Source organism: Prionailurus viverrinus, chromosome B3 (assembly GCF_022837055.1).
Source record: "Prionailurus viverrinus isolate Anna chromosome B3, UM_Priviv_1.0, whole genome shotgun sequence".
Taxonomy (NCBI): domain Eukaryota; kingdom Metazoa; phylum Chordata; class Mammalia; order Carnivora; family Felidae; genus Prionailurus; species Prionailurus viverrinus.
In genome coordinates this window covers 42,862,184-42,885,074 of record NC_062566.1, presented here as the reverse complement: position 1 = coordinate 42,885,074, position 22,891 = coordinate 42,862,184, and the positions used below count along the sequence as shown (strand labels likewise).

Genomic DNA, 22,891 nt, shown 5'->3' with positions numbered 1-22,891 from the left:
ATCACCCAAAACTTTAAAATAATGAGACTGAAAGATTAAAAATTAGACCAAAGAGCTGGCAGTAAAATTAAATTCTGTGTTTCCAGACTCTGCAGTAAATTGCTGAGGTTAAGAGCTACCTTTTCCAAAATGTCATAGTTTGAATAAATAATGAACTATTTACTTCTCTTAGAATTAACCATTAGAAGATAGACAAGCATAAAATTTATGGATATTTAACCCTAGAAGCATATTGGCATAAGTGGAAGGAAACAGTATGTGATTGGAGTCCATAATCTCCATATGGGTTATGTCATTTTGCATTAAAAAATGATGAATTAGGGGTGCCTGGGTAGCTCAGTCAGCTAAGCATCGGATTTCAGCTCAGGTCATGATCTCTTGGTCCATGGGTTTGAGCCCTGCGTCAGGCTCTGTGCTGACAGCTCAGAGTCTGGAGCCTGCCTCGGAATCTGTTTCCCTCTCTGCCCCTCCCTTGCTCATGCTGTGTCTCTCTCTGTCTCTCAAAAATACATAAACATTAACAAAATTTTTTTTAATGTTGAGTTAAAATATGTGGTTTGCTATTATATTTGGCTGTAGCCTATGTTTAATTTATTTTAAATACTTTGGGAAAAAATAGGATAGTCACAGAGAATTAAGAATAATTATTAAAGAGACAATTAAACATGGTTTGAGTGTTTCCCTTTTGGGAATCTGTGATGAGAAAGCTGGGTTGTAGTGTAAAGAGTACTGTTGTGGGTATCACAAGACTTGGATTTACTATCCTCTCTCCTGTGTAATCCTTGGGCACCTTATTTTAACCTTGGGGCTAGTTAAACTGATTGTCCAAATATTCTTCTACCTTTAGAAGTTTTTGATTCTTTAAATACCATTGTGAGTAGGAAAAGTAGGTTTCCTGTTTAGATTGTGAAGTATGGATTTTATATAGTGGAGAACAAAATACTATTTATTGGATTATTTTCTTTCAAAGGCTTGAGTTACTGTGTGATAACTTATTTCTTAAAATGTATTAAATGGTGCCTTTGTACCTTATGTGTACTTTCCTTTTAGACTTTCAATTTTGTTGTACTTGAGTACTAAATAAGATTCTAGGAGAAGAGAACATAATAGTACATCCAAAGTTTTACGTATTTCATGATCGTGAAATTAAGTTTGCCTCTAGAGATGGACTTCAAAGTTACTCTTACTTTTCTTTTTGCTATTTGCTATGCTATGTTGAATGTATATTGTGTGCGTTGCAAAGTTAAATTGATTTTATAGTAAATTAGTTTTCTGTTTAAAAACCCAAGATTAATATTTAAATATTCCCAATCTACCATGCAACCGTGTGTGTGTGTGTGTGTGTGTGTGTATATATATATGTAGTATAAATAGATATATATGCTATATAGATAGCATATATCTATCTTTATATACTATATATATATAAAGTATATATATATAATATATATAAAATAATATATATACTATAATATATATATAAAATAATATATACTATATATAATATATATATTATATATATATAAAATAAAGGGTAATATATATATATAAAGGATATATATATATATATATATATCCTTTATATATATATATATATATATATATTACCCTTTATTTTTGTTCTCATTGAAATCCATTCTTCCACTAACTTTGCTTCTTCTATCCTGGTCATGATTTTGAACCTAAAATGGTTTATCTAGTTAAGTTATGTTTTATTTATAATTTTGAACAATTTAATTCTCTCCTGAAATCTTTTCACCAAGGAAAGACATTTATGGTTATCTTAGAAGCTGTCTTCAATACACTTTTAATAGGAAGTTTATGAACTTTTTGGGTTTTATTATTAAACCCCATCTACCAAGTTGACTATTTTTTTCATAATCATAAATATAGATATAATTTTGTTAATAAGAGTCTCAGTTTACCAAAATACTTTACTCCACTGAGTATCATAGTCTGTTGAGTTTTTTAAAATTCAGAAGTAAATACTGATATTGGCTAAAAACCAATTTTGATATTTTGTAAAATCATTAACAAGTCAATTTAAACTTTAGTGAAATTTGCAAGTATTTTGTAGAAATTCTGCCAGTGAAATGTATTTAGACTTTGCCATGTTGTATAAATAATACATTTCCATCACAGCAGGTTGTATCATTTAAAAAATAATTTGATTTTACAATACTGATAGGAAAAAAATTTATTTTACTTTTTGTAAAGCTTGAAACATAGTAGGCTACAATAAAAAGTATGTAAAAACTGCAGAATGAGTGGTTTGGTGGAGTCATAAAGCATATGCTTATAGCTATATAGCATAACTATATAGCTATATATATATATATAGCTTATATATATATAAGCGTAACTATAAGCATATGCTTATAGTTAAACTATCCATGCCTCCACTAAAACTATAAAGGAGAAATAATCATGTTTTGCATTACTGTAAAAACATATTTGGTACATGAACTCTGTTAATAGTTCTCTACTCATGTATCATAACTATGCATTTTACCGTACAAGATTGACTACACAAAATCACATAGGTTGAACTTAGTATCTATTTAACACCTTTTTTAAGGGGAATATTTGCTTTGTTCACTTTTTGCCTTATAGGTACTTACTTTAAATCTAATGAAGATGGCATTTTGCTCTAGTAACCTTGATGCCTAAGTGAGCTCTACCAGAGTTGTATGGTTAAGAGGCCACAAACTTCTCAAAAGTGTACTTAGTGTTATACATGTTCTTTCTGAAGTAGGAAAAGCCAGCAGAGCTCCTGTCTGCCCATTTTTCCCAAACCCACAAGAAAAGTAGCCTCACAATATATAGGTGATTTACCAAGTTTATGGTTATCAGAACCTGCCGTAGCACATCATTCAATAGAGTATTTTTATTAGGTAGAGACAAAAATAAATGCATGTACCTATTAGTGGTTACAGAAGAAATGGTAGACATGGTCAGTATTCTTAGGAAATGTGAAGATGACACATGTCTGAGACACTCATAAGGAAGTAAGAGCATTTGTGGTATGTACTTCAAACCTCTTCACTTTTGTTAGTCCTGGTTTCTGCATTGTTGACCTGCTCACCTCTGCAGAACAAAACACACAACTGAACAGATAAAAGCATCATCATGATGTGAATAACACTTTCATTTTCAGAAATATGTGAAAAGTGGTGATCGAGGTTAAGGCACCAGAGATTGAAAGGAGTGATTAAGATCTCAAATAGTTGAGATCTGGGCAAGAGGTATAGTTAATGAGTCTTTTCCCCGCCCTCCCTTAGTTTTTATCCTTTCCTACAAACAAATGTTATCTGTATTTGACATTGCAGCAGGTATAAAAGCCAGAGAATACCATGATTTTTGTTATTTACCACCATGTTAATGATTTATTCTAGTTTTAGATTTTTTTCCCCCTCCTCTTTAGAAGGCAGTGGCCAAGAGCACAGAACGGGAGCCAGAGTACCTGGATATGAATCCCAGCTCTGCCACTTACTACCTGTATGATTCTGGACAACTTACTTAAATTCACTTTACCTCAGTTTACTCGTTGGTGAATTGGGGATAATTACTTTATAAGGCTGTCACAAGGATTAAATGTATGTAAAACTATGGTTAAATTAGATAAATCTATATAAAGTGGTTAGGTCAGTGTCTGGTACATAGTGACTGCTATGTAAGTGTTGAATTTAATACTATGTATATCAGAATTTATTAACTAGATCTATATGTAATAATTTAAATGAATGAATACATTTGCAGATGTGCTGCATTCTAAGTGTAATGAATAAGAATTACTTGCTGATTCTGTCATGCTTAATATACTTCCTTTAGATTTGTAAAACACATAAAATCAATTTCCTTTCCCCTTCAGTTATCTGTTTCTTTCTTTGGGAAAGGAGAAGTCTTGTGACAAACTTAGATATAAAAGTTTTACTCTGTCCGGTATAATGCTTTTTACATCATGGACTTCTATAAGTATTTGCTGAATACTTGGGGAAGATTGGGGAAGAATTCTTAGATTTACTAGATTAATTGTGTTTGGAGATCGAGGAGAAAAGAATCAAAGTTGATTTATGGCGGTGAATCTCAAAGTCGATGGTGGTGGTATTAATGGTAAATAGGCCTCCTCTCTCCTATGCTTACAAAGTATTATCCTGATTGATGATACTACTTAGTAAAGCATTTAAGATCACTGACTCTGGAGAATTGTATTCTGTGACCTTGGATAAGTTACCAAGTCATTTTGAGCCTCAGAGTTCTCATCTCTAAAATTATGATAATTTTACACATACCTTGTAGGGTTTGAGTAAAGATGAAACCTGATAATAGCTATGAAGTATTTCATTTCATTTATTTATTCAATAAATGAGAGCTGCTACTACTATAATTATCATCATTATTATCTCCAAATATCTAATATTTCATGTTCATTTCCATGGTCATATTTCCTGATGTACAAATTCCATTTCTAAAATGTTGTGTGATCATTTTAGCTGATGAAAATTCCAAGGGGCCCCTGTCATCTTGGTTTTCCTGCCCTTGTAGCTCTGTTACCCAACTTAGGCCAAGCTTTAAGTACTGAGGTATCATTGGGGTTTGCACCCTGGAGTTATGACAGGGCTCACAGGAAAGGGGAGAAGTCTTCTTGTTGACAGTATTTCCTAAAATACAGAGTTTTTCATTCCTCAGTTTAAAAAGTAAGAGATACCATCCTTTGCACTGCTGGTGGGAATGCAAGCTGGTGCAGGCACTCTGGAAAACAGTACGGAGATTCCCCCCAAAATTAAAAATAGAACTACCTTACAACCCAGCAATTTCACTACTAGGTATTTATCCAATGGATACAGTTGTGCTGTTTCAAAGATGCACATGCACCCCAATGTTTTATAGCAGCACTATCAACAATAGCCAAAGTATGGAAAGAGCCCAGATGTCCATCGACAGATGAATGGATAAAGGAGATGTGTGTATGTATATATGTGTGTGTGTGTGTGTGTGTGTGTGTGTGTATACACACACACACACACACATACATACAATGGAGTATTACTTGACAATCAAAAAGAATGAAATCTTGCCGTTTGCAACTACATGGATGGAACTAGAAGGTATTATGTTAAGCAAAATTAGCCAGTCAGAGAAAGACAAATATCAGATGCCTTCACTCATATGAGGAATTTAAGATACAAAACAGATGAACATAAGGGAAGGGAAGCAAAAATAATACAAAAACAAGGAGGAGGACAAAACAGAAGAGACTCTTAAGTACAAAGAACAAACTGAGGGTTGCTGGAGGCGTTGTGGGAAGGGGGATGGGCTAAATGATTAAGGGGCATTAGGGAAGACACTTGTTGGGATGAGCACTGCGTGTGATACATAGGGGATGAATCCCTGAATCTACTCCTGAAGCTATTATAGCAATATGCTAACTATCTTAGATGTAAATTAATAAATAAGTAAATGAAAAAAAAAAAGTAAAAGAGATCAGTGGTAGGTAACCGCTAATAGTAATTGTGTTTATAAGTACCAGCAGTGACCAGCAGTTGGCATTTTAATTTTGTGCATTTTTCAGTTACCGTTTAATCTATTGTGGTAGTAATTTGGGGGGAGAGAAGGAATATTCAATTGCATAGAGTTTGAGTGCTTATTTTTCCCAATTGCTGAATTTCTACCGTGGTTTTCCCTTCTCTTTATAAATATGGTTTGCAGAGTGAAACAGTTGTGTCTATATTGCTCTTCCTTTCCTTCCCATTTTGCAGCATCCTAGAATTTCAAAACTAGAAAGTGTGCTAGCTATTTATATCTATTCCTTTTATTTCATAGATGAGGAAACTAAGAGAGTTTGAGATTTGGCCAGGTTGAGATATGTGCTGTTGATTCAAAATACACACAAGATTTAGCTAGACAGTTTGCCTGGTTAATGATAGACTCTGGCCTAGAACTCAGATATACCAAATATTATACAGTTACCTTTTAACTCCCTTACCTTAGTGTTTCCCAAGTCAAAAAAGAACTAACTGTCTTAAATTTTTTGCCATACACCGAATGAAGGGGAGAAGAGAGGAGAAACGTGAAAAGAGGATCTATAATTGATATTTCAAAAGAAGACACGGGACATGATAGAACAAAAAAGAAAGTTTGCTAGCCAGCATAGTATATTGTGAGGTAGACTAGCATAGAATTTAAGTGCTTGAACATTGAAATCAAGTTGTGTGGGTTCTATTTCTGGTGCTTCTTCTTCTTAGTTGTATGACTCGGGGAAAATTATTTCTCTTTGCCTCAAACTTTTTTTCTTTTTCCTTTTTCCTTTGCCCATTGATAGAGGGAGGTGGTACTAATAATAACTACCTTGGTAAACTTCCGGACTTAGGCCTATTCGTGGAGAAAGGGAAAACCAGTTATGTGGTAATGAGTTGGCTTTAAAATACTAGGTTTAGCAGCTGTTTATGATTCAGCACAAAATAATTTCAGACTTCTAATTAAGAAATAAATAGTATGTTTTGAGATCTTTCATTTTAATACATACTCTGACATCTGTACCTGTTATAATGAGGTAGAATGAAGGTTCATTTTATTAAAAAAACACCAGCAGTGGTCATTTCTCAGACCATTTGTCAGGAATACACATGGATGATCCAGGGCAGGTAGAAAATGAATATGAGAGTTGCTGTAGCCTTTTAAGGAGTTGCTCTAGTCTTCGAAGACATACTCAAAGCCATAGATTGGGTACTTTGGATAAGGGAAACAAAAAAAAAAGTAAAAATTCAACTGAAATAGACATACAGCTTACAGATTCTGTGGAAACTAAAATGAGTCCATAAGGTTATCCAGATGAGTTTAATGATACCTGTCTAGCTACTCCTGGGCCATTCCCACCTGATGCAGCTAAAGAGATCTTTAATTTTGCTTAGTGCTCTCTTCTTAGCAGGTATTCAGTATCTTTTCATTCATGTGGATGAGCTTGGCAAACAGCCACTATATGGTTTGATAGATAACAAGTTGGAGATAAGACCCTCAGTTCCCCTCATGTGCTATCTATATATAATTCACAGAGGTCATTCTTACCCTAGGAAGGGTTATACTGGCTGCAGTTCTGTGAGAGCCTAAGGTATAGTTCATTTACATTTGACAGTAGAGGCCTTAGGAATATCTAGGGGTGGAGAGAACCTGTAGTTTTCTTCTCCCAGTAGAGCACAGTGGCATGAGAGCTACCCTTGTAAATAAGGATAATGATGTTGCCTCTCTGCTTTTAAGAGACTTGTTCTTACTCTGGTCCCCATTTTTAAGATGCTGAGATTTGTGAATGCATTCAGTTTATACATCATTAAAAATGAATAATCTTTTAGTTCATCTTAGAGTTCAGGAGCTATGGTTAGAAATACAGGTGATATTTATCTGAAGAGTTAATTATGAAACTTTAACTCTTTTCAGGCAGCAGTGAAGAAGGATTAGGCAGCAAATAGTTAATTATCAAGTTAATTTCACTGATTACTGTGGGATTACAGGAGATGGAGAGATTACTTTGGGTCATCAGGAAAGAGTAAAGGGGAGGTGTTTGAGTAGGATGTTATAGGACAGACAGTATTTGTATGAATAAGATTAGAAGGAAGACAACTTTCCAGAAATGTGGAATGATGGGACCACAAGTGTAGAAACCTCAAAATTACAAAATTCAGTAAAGAATAAATGATCTTGGAATCATAGGTAAATAGTGTGGTAAGGCAGCTAACTTTTCTGTTCAAGAAATGTAGTGTGTCCTTTGGGGAGTAGAGAGCCAATTAAAAATAAATTTTTATGCAGGGAATGACACAACGGGTTTTATAAAGATCTGTATATTGTGGTATGAGGAATGGATCCAAAGTGAAAGAGTAAAGAGTACTAGGATGATCGGGTAAGATGTTATTACATAGACCTATTTGCAATGAAATTAAACTTAGAGTAGGATGATAGGGTCAAGATCACAAAATAATTGAAAATGGAGAGATGTCTCAAAGGAGAAAAAAAAAACTGACACATTTGGTGACTGAGGAAGATTGAAAATCATACAGATTAACTCACCCCGCAGAATGATGACTCCTGAATTAAACTCCATGTGTTTTATTCAGGCTTTGACAAGTTAGCTGTGGTTATGTTCTACAACTACCAGATTGTCTGATTTTGATAAATAGTTTCCCTTATAAATGGAAAAAATGTAGCTGTGTGAATAAAATACTTTTTACTCATTGTCCTCCTTTGACAGCTTTGATGGGAAATAAAGTTTAGTGTTACTTTTTCTTGTTTAGAGTAGATATTTTCTCTAGATTATTTACGGTTTGCTAATGTTTTTATTTTTGAAGGGAAAAATGGTGTAGGTTTTATAGCTTCTGCGAGTTCAAATGCAATAATTAGAAAGGACACACAAATTTTGAAATAGTATTTTATGCCTCTTGATCTCAGGTACAAAACAGGAGATGAAGCAGTTAAATAGCAAAGCAAGACAGGAGGGACAGAGAATTAAAGTAAGTGTTTTCTATATATTGCATCTATGTTCCCATTAATCTCTGTTTTGTTATGTAACTGCTCCTTCTGAATGTTCTGAATGTGAAGAAAAACTATGGGTAAGAAAAGGTTGTATTTTAAAGTTAGGTTTAAATAAACCCATGAGGGAAAGTGTTGTTGGTTACTCTTTGTATTCAAAACATACAAACCTGCCTATAACTTGTAATCTTAGTTCTTAGATAAGGAAAAAATTGGGTTAGGATGATATAAGCTCCTTTAAATCTCTTGCTAGCAGATATTTAAAATGAAAGAAATCACACAGCTATTAGGTTGTCTATTTTTCCATTTCAAGCTAGGCAGATCTTCTGGGTTTTTGTTTTTGTTTTTGTTTCTTTCAATTTAGCCATTCTTCCAGGGACAGTGTCCATTCAGATGCTGTCACATAGCTTTGGGACCAGCCTTTGTCAGTTTCTTACCTCACTGTAAGTTTCACTTAACTTTGCATGCTTATGAAATAGCATCTTTATCAGGACCGATCCTTTACAATTCTCTTTTTTTTTTTTTTAATCTTCTCGTTGTTTAGTCTTTAGTGAAAGTCAAAACATTAATCTTTGAATATCTCTTATGTCCCTTTTCATAAAATTGTTGAGGTTTTACTTCTGGCAGCTTTTTAAAATTATTTTTTATGGACTTAACATATTTCTTATTCGTAAGAACAGGATGGAGGATAGATTCTGGCTGAATACCTTTCTAGGTCTACTTAGCCTATCTTAAAAAAAATTTTTTTTGAGTCCACACCCAATGGCTGTGGGCTTGGGCTCAGGACCTTGAGATCAAGAGTTGTGCTCTCCACCAACTGAGCCAGCCAGGCACCCCAGCCTATTTTTCTTAATAGCAATAATCATAACTAGCATTTATGACAACATTGTTTAAAACCTTTCACATGTCCCTATTTTAAGTTTTATATCAGCTTTTCAAGAAGGCATTTTAAATCCTGTCCATTTCAGAAGTGAGGAGATTGAAGTTCAGAAGGTGGATAAATTACCAGATATTAAACATGACTCTAAATTACTGTCCCTTTCTACCATATCAAGTTGGCAAAGTATAAAAGAGACCCCAAAACAGTTGTTATTTCTCCTTGTCCAGGACTTTAATGAAAGATACTCTAGAAGTTGTAAGATGATTGTACTGTCATTATTTCTTATAGAAATATTACTTACATTTTATACTTAAAAAAAATATAAGCCACAGAATAAATTAGGTAAATTTGCTTCCTGGTTTCACCACTATATTTGACCTTGGAAAAGATAAGATACTTCATTTCTGAGCCTCGGATTTCTCATCTGCAAAGAGATTTATCTTGTAACAAGTGCATGAAAATTAAATACAGGAAATTTTATAAATCATAATATCTGGAATTTATTAAGTAGTCTATAAGAGTTCCTCTTTTTACATCCAGTCTTACAAAAAATTATACATCCATTCTGATACAAAACCATGTAGGAATTTTACAAGTCCCAGATGCTCCTTAGGCAGCAGTTTTGAATTCCTGGAGTATGTCTTGAACAAGATGAGGAACTTGTTGCAGGTTTTAAATGACCAACAAGAGGTTCTTATAAGTAAAGTAGATTATTCACAATATTGAAATGATTGGAAAGGTTTATTGCATTATACATCTTGCTATTTAGAGATGATTGGGGGAAAAATTGGGCAACCCAGATTTGACAGAATGTAGATTCTTCAGTTCCTCAAATTTGTTTGAAAGGATATCTACTTCACAGGATGGTTAATGAGACCTCAGTGAGCTTATTTATATCAAAAGCTTAGCGTGATCAATTGATGTTAGTTCCTTTTGTGATATACTTTTGTCATATATTCTAATAACATTTTTATTTAGACAATAACAAACTTAGAGTGCTTTGCTTCAGTGTATTGAACTGATGCTTAATCCTTTATACTACCAAATGAAGTAATTATTTTAACGTGGTTTTATATCACAGTCATTGTACTACTTTTTGCATGAAGTAGATAGACCCTCTTCTTGGTGTTTAATGTAAATTATTTAGTGATTAGCAAGAAGGTATCAACTGTTCTGTACCAAATATTTTCTCTGCATCGGTGATACCGTTACATCTCGTTGAGTTTATAGTTTTCTGAGCTCTTGCTCTGTAAATATTATTCTTGATTTCCCACTAACCCTACCTTACTCTCTGAGATCACTTTTAGTATATTTCTTCCCAATTTGAAATTTTGTAGTCTTCTTTGGGCTTAAACTCTTCTTTCTGTGCTGTTCACATGGAATCCTTTTTTCTCTTAGTTCTTTCATTTATGCAGCATTTATTGAGATTTTACAATTTTCTGGTCACTGGAATTAGGTAAGCAAAACAAAAATGATCAGTCCATATTATCTGGACAAAAGGAGTGTTCATTCTCTTGAAAAACATCATAATACTATTGAGTGATAAAAGTTATGATAATGATGGCCCAGGGAGAGTAGAAGCAGAGAAATAGAAGCAACACTTGGTTATGAAACCTCTAGGGCAAATCAATTGAAAATGGTAATCTGTTGTAAAATACAAAGAACAAAGGACTTAAGCCTGGAGACTTCTCCCATTAGACAGGCATACTTGGTCAAAAGAGTTACTTATTCTGGACATTAGTTCCTAATATGTAAAGCAAAAATTTTCAACAAGATCATGGTTTCTCAAACTGTGCTTAATAGGATATTAATAAATGTGTAAAAACAGAGCTCCATAGTCCAAATATTTATGTATTATTGGGTTAAACAAAATTGGACTTCTTTGTTGTTAGATTTCTCAGTTTTTAATAAATTATTGCAAGTTATAAATCCTTAAGAAAGGAATAGAATATACTTCTTACAGTTTTTCCCCACCGTAGAATCTTTCTGTATTACTTACGAATGAAGTTTGACTGCCAGTTAATAGTCTCAAGAAATAGTACATAAGATGACTTGTATGTTCAACCATTCATCTAGAGCTGTGACCCATTGTGACTTCATTTTGTATAAGGTGTGAAGTGAGGGTTGAAGGTGATTTTTTTTTTTTTTTTTTTTTTTTTGCATAAAGCTATCCAGTTTTGGTACCACCATTTGTTGAAAAGATTATCTTCCCCCATTGAATTCTCTTGTTGTCCCTGTTAAAGTCAATTGACCATGTGTGTGAGAATCAATTTCTGAACTCTGTTCTGGTCTACTGATTTTTCAAAATCTTTACACCAATGCTGTACCATCTTGATTACCGTTCCTTTAAAATAAATCCTCCTATCAGGTAGTGTTGTAAGCCCTCCAATCTTGTTATTTGTTTCCAAATTGTTTTATAAATCCTAGGCAGTTTGCATATAAATTGAAAATTTTTAAACCAGTATATCGGTTTCTACAATTTTTTTCTGAGATTTTGATTGGGATTGTGTTGAATTTATAGATCATTTTAAGGAGAATTGATACCTTAACAAAGTAGGGTCTTCTGATCCATGAATATAGCATATCTCTCTCTTTAGTTCTTTAATTTCTTTAAGTAATGTGTTATAGTTTTCAGTGAACACATTTTACACATCTTTTGTTTAGTTTCTCTTTCATAATTTTTAAGGGTAATTCTATTTCAATCTCTGGGTGTTCATATCTTGCATAAGACTACAATACATTTTTGTATATTGATCTTGTATCCTGCATCTTGGTAAACTCACTAGCTGTGGTAGCTTTTTTTGTACATGCTGGAGGATTTTCTATTTGGATGGTATGTCATCCATGAATAATGAGAGTGACTTTTTCCTTTCCAATCTGGATTTCATTCCTCTTAATGAATTGGTTATGATTTCTGGTACAGTTTTTAATAGAAATAGAGTGGATAGCTTTGCCTTGTCCTTGATGTTGGGTAAACAGTCAGTGTTTCACCATTAAGTATGATGTTAGCTATAAGTTTCATTGATGTGATCTGTTAGATTGATGACATTCCCTTCTATTCCAAATATGTTGAGAGTTTTTTATCAAAAATGGATTTTGGATTATATGGAGTGTTTTTTCCACATTTGTTGAGAATATCTTGATTGTTACTCTGGGAATTATAGTAATTACTGTTTTAAATTCTTAATGAACTTTGCATTCCTGAGAGAAATAGCACTGCACTATGATATATTATGCCTTTTACATGTTCCTGAATTCAGTTTGCTAAAATGTTAAGGATTTTTATATACTTTGTAAGTGTTTATTTATTTATTTTGAGAGAAAGAGCTCATGAACAGGGGATGGGCAGAGAGAGAGGGAGAGAGAGAAAAATCTCAAGCAGGCTGCTTGGTGTCAGCACAGAGCCCAGTGTGGGGCTTGATCCCATGATCTCGTGACCTGAGCCGAAACGTAGAGTGATGCTTAACCACCGAGCCGCCCAGGCACCCCAAGAATTTTTATATTTGAGTAATACTGATCTGTAGGGTTTTTTTTTTCTTGTACTATCTTTGTCAGAATTTGGTATCATTATAATATTGGCCTCAAAAATGACAGGTATCTTTTGGAGGAATTTGTGTAGCATTGGTATTATTTCTTCTTAAATATTTGGTAGTTAAGATATGTGGGCCCAGAGTTTTCTTTTGGCAATGATTTTTAATTGCAATTTCAATTTTATGAATAAAGGGACTATTTAAGTTACTATTTTTTCTTCAGTGAGCTTTATTTGTGTATTTTAGAAATATGTCCATTTGTCTACTTTATCTAAGTTGAATTTATAGGCATAAAATTGTTCATAATATTTCTTTGTTATCTTTTAAATATTTGTATTAGTCATCTTTTGATCTATACACAAAGTACCACAAATTTAGTGGCTTAACATAGCACACATTTATTGTCTCAGTTTCTATTCATGACGATTTTGGCATAGCTTAGCTGGGTCCTCTGGTTCAGTCGCTTACAATGCTGTAAGCAAGATATTGGTCAGAACTGGGGTCCCATATGAAAGACCTGTTGGGGAACAATCTGCTTCCAAGCTCATATGTGTTTTGGCAGGCTCAGTTCTTCGATTTGTTGAACTGAAGGTCACAGTTCCCTGTTGGCTCTTGGCTTGAAACTGCCTCTGTAGGTATCTTGCCACCTGGGCCTTATGGCAGCTTAGTTCATTGAAGACAGCAAGGGAGAAGGTCTGCTAGCAAGATAGAAGACACATTATGGAGCCTAATCATAGAAATGACATCACCTCACTTTTGCCACATTCTTTTGGTTAGAAGCAAATCAGTAGGCCAGCTCACACTTCTGGGGAATTGTTTATTTAAGGATGTCAATACTAGAAAACAGAGACCATCTTAGAGTCTATCTGGCACAATATTTGTAGAATCTGTAGCTAGAATCCCTACTACATTCCTGATATGGGTAAATTGATTCCTCTTTTTTTTTTTTTTTGATGAATATGGCTAGAGGCTTATTTTACTGATATTCTCAAAGAACTAGTTTTTTTGTTTCACTGATTTTCTCTGTTGTTTTTCTGTTTTCAATATGTTTGACTTCTATTATTCTTACCTTTATTTTGAATTTAATTTGCTCTTTGTTTCTAGTTTCTTAAGGTGTAAGATGAGGTTGTTGATTTGAAGCCTTTTATCTTTTCTAACACATATTTAGTGCTATAAATTTTCCTCTGACTTTGGTGTTACCTGCATCCTACAGTTTTTGCTATGTTGTGTTTTATTTCATTCAGTTCAAAATACTTCATAATTTTCCTATTAATTTCTTCTTTGACTCATGGCTTACTTACAAGTGTATTGTTTAATTTTGAAATATTTGGGGATTCTCTAGTGATATTTTTATTATTGATAATTAACTTCATTGTGATCACAGAACATGCAGTAGTCCTTTGTGTAGGTCCATTTTTTAGGTGGTGTTATTTTTCTTACGATTCAAAAACATTTTTTTTTATTTTTTTATTTTATTATTATTTTTTTAATTTTTTTTTTCAACGTTTATTTATTTTTGGGACAGAGAGAGACAGAGCATGAGCGGGGGAGGGGCAGAGAGAGAGGGAGACACAGAATCGGAAACAGGCTTCAGGCTCTGAGCCATCAGCCCAGAGCCTGACGCGGCGCTTGAACTCGCAGACCGCGAGATCGTGACCTGGCTGAAGTCGGACGCTTAACCGACTGCGCCACCCAGGCGCTCCTCAAAAACATTTTTAACATTCCTCTTGTGAGGGTCTGGTGCTGATGAAGTTTTTCATTTTCTGTATTTTTGAAATATTTTTTATTATTTATTATTTTTTTTTTTGCTAGGTATAGAGTTCTGAGTGGAGATATCCCCCTCTTCCCTAACCCCCTCTGCAATCCTAGGATTCACTTTGTTTGTTTCCCCTGTCAGGGGTCAGTATCCTGCGCTGCCCATGTGCAATGTCTCAGAACTGCTGTTTAGTTATTTGATTGTTTCAAGTGTGAGGGTTAATCTGGTCTCTCTTATTCTATCCTGTTTGGAAGTAGAAGTAGAAATGGAGTTTTCATCTCGCCTGATCTGATAAGCGCCATGGATTTGCTTTATAAGTGGAAACCCTAGGGCAGCAAATTAAGAGTGAATGGAGAAATGAAGACTGCACTATTATATTTTTCTGCAGAAGACTGAAAGCTGGTTCAGTCAAGAAATCCTTGTAATTTTGACTATATTTGCTATTGTGTAGTTCCTTTCCATACTATCAACTGTCTCCAAATATTTGACTACTGATATTTTGTAATCAGAAGACAAAAATCTGTTCTTTAATAAAATTAAATAACTCCCATCAGCTAGCTATGTGATGTTAGGCATGCCCCTTGAATTCTCTGAATCTTTTTTGTTTTCCTTTGAAATGAGCCCTTTATTTTATTCAGTGTTTACAAGGTTAAAACTATTTTTGTACTATGAAAATACTCTTTGCCATTTCAGTCTTATTCTTTGTACTGTGGAGTTTCCAAATATACCTGATAATATGCTGATGTCTTTGCCCTGAGTTCTTGTGTATTTAATTTCTCAGGTTTGGTTTCTAATATAGTAAATATCACTTGAGTGATAAACAAACATAAACAAACATAAACAAAATTTTTTTGGGATTCTCAATATTTTTTTTAATGTGTATTTATTTTTGAGAGACAGAGAGAGAGGGAGGAAGGGAGGGAGGGAGGGACAGGCTGAGAGAGGGAGACACAGAATCTGAAGCAGGCTCCAGGCTCTGAGCTGTTAGCACACAGCCTGACATAGGGCTCAAACTCACAAACCTCAGGAGCATGACCTAAGCCAAAGTCGGATGCTTAACCGGCTGAGCCACCCAGGCATCCCTCAATATTTTTTAAGACAAAATATTTTTATACAACAGGTCCTGAGACTGAAAGGATTCTGAGAATTTGAAAATGGCTTGCCTAATGGAAATTATTCTCTTTTTAAGTGTATACTTTGTTGCCAGATTTCTTGGTACTGGAAGTGAAAAATCTAGTGACTAACATGAAGTCATCTGCTGTCATAGTTCCCATGTTTAAATCAGTTCTCTACCATTCTCGGACTCTGAGAAAATTAAATTCTGTAAGACAAAATTTCCTCATTTTTGAGATAGGGAAAATATGGTATCTATATAGTTTAAATTAATTGATATACTACAAGAAAGCCTTTAACACAATGGTGGCACATAGAATGCATGCAATAAAAGTTAGCTGTGATGAACATGAAGCCACCAGAGTGTGTTTGTTGACATTTTTGTTTTCTAGTTATCAACATGTTTCATTATGCATTAGAGCATTTTTAGCAAATCTTAATGCTATTTCTTCTGCCTGCCTCAGAGTGCTCATTCAGCTTTGATGTTCTCATCTGAAGTTTTGCTGATATATGTTACCATCTTCTATCCTTAGTCATCCCAGGAGGTTTAACTTGGAAGTTGGCACACTGGCTTGAGCATCATTTAAAATGTTACTAGTCATGCCATCTTGCCCATTAGATTATTAGGGAGTCTGAGAATACTTCTCAAACCTTTGGAAGCTATACTGTGACACACCTTAGGCCCAGGCCTCATGCAAATTACTCAATTTATTAAAATATTTTTAGGTATTGTTTTTCTTTTCTAAACTGTGAACTCCTTGAAGTGAAAGACTTTTATTCATTCTTGTATCCAGGCACCTAGCATATTGTCTGATAAATTATTGGCAGGAATACTTAGGTATGCATATGCATTGTCATACTTTCATATGCACAGTTTAATCTCTTTAATTTTGTAAGTAACTAGATTAAAATGATATGAAAGACAGGTAAAAGAGATAGGCTGTAGGGAAGAGGAAGATGAGAAGGAAGTCTTCCAAGAGCAGGAAAGACAAAAGAAGAGAAGCTCACAGAAGTGTTGACAAACACACTTCATGGCATCTAGGTTAGAGATTGATAGTATATGCTGAAAACATAAGAACTCAAAGCAGAGAGCAGGAAAAAAAAAAAAGAAAATCAAGTTCAGTTATAGCTGTATAAATAAAATCATCATATTTGATCAAGTAGATGATAATTCATTTTGTGCCACTATTAGTCTTATTATTTAAGTGGTACATCTCCCAGTCTCTCTTAGGAGGTTTATAAAAAAAAGACTGGTAATACTGTGAACTACTGTTGATTATCAAAGGAATTCTGGTCTCCTGATTTTGTAAGTATCTGAAAAGTTTGTATTATGTGCAAATATAGTTAACTAGTATCATATTTTTGTAAGTATCTGAAAATATAGTAAACCAGTATCAGTTTGGACTGCATGTCTCATTTACAGTATGATTTTACCTTTAAAGAAGTAACTCTTGTTATTTTTACTTTTAATTGTGTATATTAGTATTCTTCTTTAAAGTGTTATTTATCTGTCTATCTATCTATCTATCTATCATCTATCTATCTATCTATTCATTTATTTATTTTTGTGAGAGAGCACGAACAGGGGAGGGGCAGAGACAAGGAAAAAGAGAATCCCAAGCAGGCTCCGTGCTGTCAGTGCAGAGCCTGACATTGGGTTCAATCCCACAACTGTGAGACCATGATCTGAGTCAAAATCAAGAGTTGGGCACTTAACTGATAGAGCTACCTAGGTGCCCTGCCAAAAGTATTCTAATAAAGTAATACCACTTAATCTTGCCTTGCCAACTTCATTTAATTGGATAAGTAGAATGTACATACACACATCCGAGTGGAGTTTCCCTCTTGTAATGGATCAGATATCTATTTGTGTGGTTGTTTACTAAATGAAGTTGCTGGTTTATGTTTTAATATCATATTGTATGAAGAATACTATCTTTGTATAATAGAATAGCCATGGAGTGAGATGTGTCTCCTGAGAAGCATTCAAAAACCCTTTATGGACAGAAGAATAGATTCTACTTCTCATACTTCCTCTAGGGTACATGGTTTTTAGAATAGAGGAAGGGTGAAACTACTTTTGTTACATTAATTTTTTTCTTCTTTTTTAATGAATTCACTTAATTTCATTAAATATGTGATATGAGTGAGCTAAGATATCTGGACACATGAATAGCCACAAAAATCCTGCTTTTAGTGATTTTAAAAAGTTAGTTTGCCCATATTCAAATCTTGTATGTGTTCCTCAAACTGATAAGTGAGTACTCCCCAAGGAGTCATTCCTTAGCAGGATGTTGGAGTTATTCAGAGGCCTTCTGGGTTAGGCAGCTGATGGAGAAGGAGATAGCTTCATTTACTGGTATGTAAAACAAAGTCTGCCTAGCATGCAAAAATGAGTGATGGGTCTTCTGTTACAAAAGGACCATGAAAATGGGAGAGGTCATGTATTTAGAGTCTAATTCCATTGATGTTGTCAGCAATAAATGCTAACCAAAAAGAGAAAAGTTTGTTAAATACATCTTTGAAATATTATTAACATATTGATGGGAAGCAGTGATTCTAAAGCTGCACATGTGTCCTGTTTACAAATATAACTTTAAGATGCTTTCCTAAACTAAAAAAATTTAGAAGCTTTCTCAAATTTTAGTGCTTTGTCAAATTTAAAAATTCTAAAAGTTAAAAATGAGGAATTTTACAAAAACCAAGAAAAATTTGATGAACTCTTTCACTAACCTACTCATTTAATGTAGAAGTCTCAGGGCACCTGGGTGGCTCAGTCAGTTAAGCGCCTGACTTCAGCCCAGGTCATGATCTCATGGTTCATGAGTTTGAGCCTTGCATCGAGCTCTGTGCTCCCAGCTTGGAGCCTGCTTTGGATTCTCACTCACTCTCTCTCTCTCTCTCTCTCTCTCTCTCTCTCTCTCTCTCTCCCCCCCCCCCCTTTCCCTGCTCAAGTCTGTCTCTTTCTCAAAAATAAATAAACATTTTTAAAAATTTAATATACAAGTCTCTGCTAAGAGGATCATTTTTAGTTTTCAGAAGCCCATTTATCATTCATCTCTAAAAGTTAGGCTTTGTATAACAGATATAGTCACAGAGTAGTTGCACCTACCTCACTTACCTGATAGTGATGCTTTTCTGTTTTTTTTAAAGAAAGTCCTAACATTTTAGCTGCTGAGAACTCTGCAAGAGAAACTATAAATCAGGAATCAGGAACACTGTCTTCCTCCAGTACTAGGTAGAAGTAAAGTTTTCTCTCTTTGGCAGAGTATCTATATGGCACCTGTGGTACTTTAGCTAGGTACCTATCAGGAATTCCAGAGATCCAGGAACTGAAGAAGGGCATAATGGGTCTTTTTCTTAAAAGTCCTTTTGCATTCATTTGCTATATCTGGGTAGCTTCAGTTCTGCAGAGTAAGTAACCAATTCTCTAAGGAAGATGAGGTGCCTCCTCTGACACTGTTTCTCTGGGTGAGCCTGAGTTGAAGTTGGATTTAAGGCTCTAACCCTAAAGATTCCTACCTCTGTAGGAGATATATATATTTGTTGCTGTTGTTGTTGCAATCTTCGGTGCCTTTCAGATAAAATGCCTTAGTTTGTTGAAACAGAGTTACATAGCCTTTCTCCAGAGTTTTTGCCCCATTTCCTTATAATTGGCATGTCATTATAAACTCCATCTTACATGGGGACACTCAGCTGCTGGTCCTGGCCTATAAATTTGCTTCTAGGTTTGTTGGGGCCTCTGTTTACTTTTTCACCAGGAACTATCTCAGCATCATTTGAAGGTTGCTACAGTTTATTCCCACTTTGGGCAAGGGGAGTATTCTATAAGAGGAATGAATGAATGTACTTGATATCCACTTACCAAAGGAAATTTTTCCATTTCCCATTTTGTTTGCTTTTTCTCCATCAGAATCCACAGGTTCACAAATTCTCAAAAGCTCTTATGACTGCCTCTGCTATTTCAAATACCACTTGCCTAGTTGGGTGTTAAATTTGTTTTGTTTTGTTGTTGCATGTTCCAGGCTTAATTCCTTTATCACTTGTGAATTACTGTTTGAACACATACTTTTCATTTTGTGTGGCTCTAGCCTGTCATTGAGCCATTTAATTCACAATAATTCTAAGGAGGAACAGTTATTACTAGAGAGGCAACATTGCATGGTGGGCTCTGGAGTCAGACTGCTTGGGTTCAGACCCATTCTGCTACTTACTGTTGGATATCATGTGAATTATGCAAATTTTCTGCACACATTTTCTTATCTATGTAATGGGAATAGTAGTTTGTGAGGTTGTGAGGATTGAGTAAAGCCTTTAACTCATGTTCTGGCAAATCGTATCATCAAATCTATGCTATTATGGTTGGCATAGGAAACCTTGAATTAGTTAGACTGAGTAAAAACTTCATGTGTATTCCTACAAGGAATCCCTGATCTTTCATCTGTGTCTTACTTACTTTTACCTTCAGGGAGATAAATCCAAGCCACGGATTTCCCACCCATATAAGCCAGTTGTCAAAAGAACATTCTTTCACTGTTAAACTTTTAATTCAGGCTTACCTTTAAATATGAGTGGCTTTAGTTTAGGAGCAGGAAATGGCTGGTTCATGGTCAGTATCACTGTAGCTGACAAGAGAATTAAAAAGTATTGTCCTATGGATATTACTAGGATATACATTACTCTTTTAATCATGTCTGTTAGGCTTGTGGGGTCATAATCTAACAATCAACATCAGTCCACACTGTTACGTGGCTATAACAGCCTATTCTCTGAGCATCAAGAGCTGATACTAGCAACAAACTAAAAATATTATTGTATTTCTGTCAAGTTTTGCTTGATCAACACCTGGAGTAATGGATGCAGTTTTATTTATAGAACCTTAAGATAAACTCAGGAGCCTAGGGAAGAGAACTCATTTAACAAATGCGGTCTTGAATATTTATTATAGCAAAGGACTGCCTTTTAACCCAGGACAGACTGTTTTAGATAAGAAAAAAACTATGTAATTGAACTAATAAGTAAACACAATAAGTAATTGTGATTGCTTTGCTTTTTGCCATCTGGGAAGTCCATCACAAATTACATACAACTTTTAAGTAGACTTGGGAAGCTTTCTTTCCATAAGTTGGGGCTGTCTATTAGAACTTCATGATTCAGTATAAAATTGGAGACTTTTTTCTTAAATGAATGTATTTCTATCCTACAGAACAGTTTGGTAAGGTCTAGTAAACTTGAAGGTGTGCATACTCCTAGAGAAAATTTCACATAAATTTCCATGTTATATGCTAAAGTGTTTATGGTAGCCTTATCTTTAATAGGGGGAAATGGGAAATCCAAATACCATTGAAAGGAGAATGGATAGATAAATTGTGGTATGTTTATAAATTGAATATTATATAGTACCAACATGTCTATACCAGTGCTACATTTTTTCAGCATGTCAGTCTTACATATTGAATGTTAAGTGAGAAAGAAAAAAAGGATACTGTTTAGATAACATTTTAAAACATGCGGAATGGTGCTATATATTATTTAAGGAATATGCATATATAATAGAAGTATTAAGTAATGCATGAAAGTGTTAAAAAGACAAATTTAGGGGCGCCTGGGTGGCTGAGTCGGTTGAGCGTCTGACTTCAGCTCGGGTCACGATCTCACGATTTGTGAGTTAGAGCCCCGCGTCAGGCTCTGGGCTGATTCTGTGTCTCCCTCTCTCTGCCCCTCCCCCATTCATGCTCTGTCTCTCTCTGTCTCAAAAATAAATAAACATTTAAAAAAATTTAAAAAAAAGACAAATTTAGGGTATTGTTTACTTTGGAGGGGAATTTGAGGCAATTCCATAGGGGTTCAAACTATATTAGCAATGTTTTATTTGTTAAATTGTGGATACAAAGCTATTTGTTACATACATTTTTATATGTGTAAACTAGTTTAGAAACATTTAAAAATTGTAAGAAAATGTCCAAATTTTGTTGATTTTGCATCTCAGTTGAGGTAACATAGGAATCTTTTTTTTTTTTTCCTACAAAATGGATGCTATTTCTGTACAATTATCAATTTTCTATAATGGGAGTATGGTACTTTAATCATGTTACAGGAAAAAAACTGAGGAACTACATATTTTTTAGGAAGCAATAAATGGTTTTCATAGAAATTTTAGAAAATATAGGCAAGAAAATTTAAGACTCTTTCTTAAGTTTTTTATTTATTTTTGAGAGGGAGAGAGTGCAGGGAAGAGGCAGAGAGAGTGAGAGAGAGTATCCCAGTCAGGCTCCACGCTGTCAGCACAGAGCCCTGTGCGGGGCTTGAACTCACAAATCATGAGACCATGACCTGAGCCAAAATCTAGAGTCAGATGCTTAACTGGCTGAGCCACCTAAAACTCTTAATACATACAATTTTTCTAGTCGTTTTCTTATAAATTTTATGGAGGTTAAAAAAAGTCTAAGGGCGCCTAGGTGGCTCAGTCTGTTGGGCGTCCGACTTAAGCTCAGATCATAATCTCATGGTCCATGAGTTCCAGCTGCGTCGGGCTCTGTGCTGTCAGTTCAGAGCCTGGAGCCTGCTTTGGATTCTGTGTCTCCCTCTCTCTCTGCCCCTCCCCCACTCACGCTCTGTCTCTGTCAAAAAATGAATAAATGTTAAAAAAAAATTAAAAAAACGTTAGTTTATATACGAATTGATTTTTGCTTTTATTTTTCTCACCTTATAAAATAAACATTTATCATTTAACAAAATTTAACATATAGAAGCGGTGTTTTAAAACTGTTTAAAGGAAGTCTGGGTGGCCAGAGTTGTGGGATTGAGCCCTACTCTGGGCTCCTTGCTGAGCATGGGGCCTGTTAAAGATTCTCTCTCTCCCTTTACCTTTCTCCTGCGCGCACTCTCTCTCTCTCTCTCTCTCTCTCTCTCTCTCTCCTCTCTCTCTCTCTCTCTCAAATAAAAGATAACAAAAGTAAGTAAAAAAAAGTTATTTAAAAATATGTCATTGCATTGAATGTCAGAACATTGTTTTGCTCATTTCCTTCTTGCAATTAGTTATTGCTTCTTAATGAATGGGTTTTAATAAAGTCATTTGTTCCTTGGTTTGATTTA

General features: G+C 34.6%; 1 protein-coding gene across 8 annotated transcripts in view; it reads left to right on the top strand.

The window, feature by feature from the left end:
• The window catches only part of TCF12 (transcription factor 12), a 382,275-nt gene that overhangs the window by 161,549 nt on the left and 197,835 nt on the right, over window positions 1–22,891 (top strand). The window contains exon 3 of one of the 8 annotated variants that reach the window (XM_047861849.1): window positions 8,437–8,498. The exons of the other annotated variants lie outside the window; for them this stretch is intronic. Within the exon in view, the coding sequence (XP_047717805.1) occupies window positions 8,451–8,498 (48 nt within the window). The 5' untranslated portion in view covers window positions 8,437–8,450. The remainder of the gene's footprint in view (window positions 1–8,436; window positions 8,499–22,891) is intronic. 8 annotated transcript variants of the gene reach the window in all.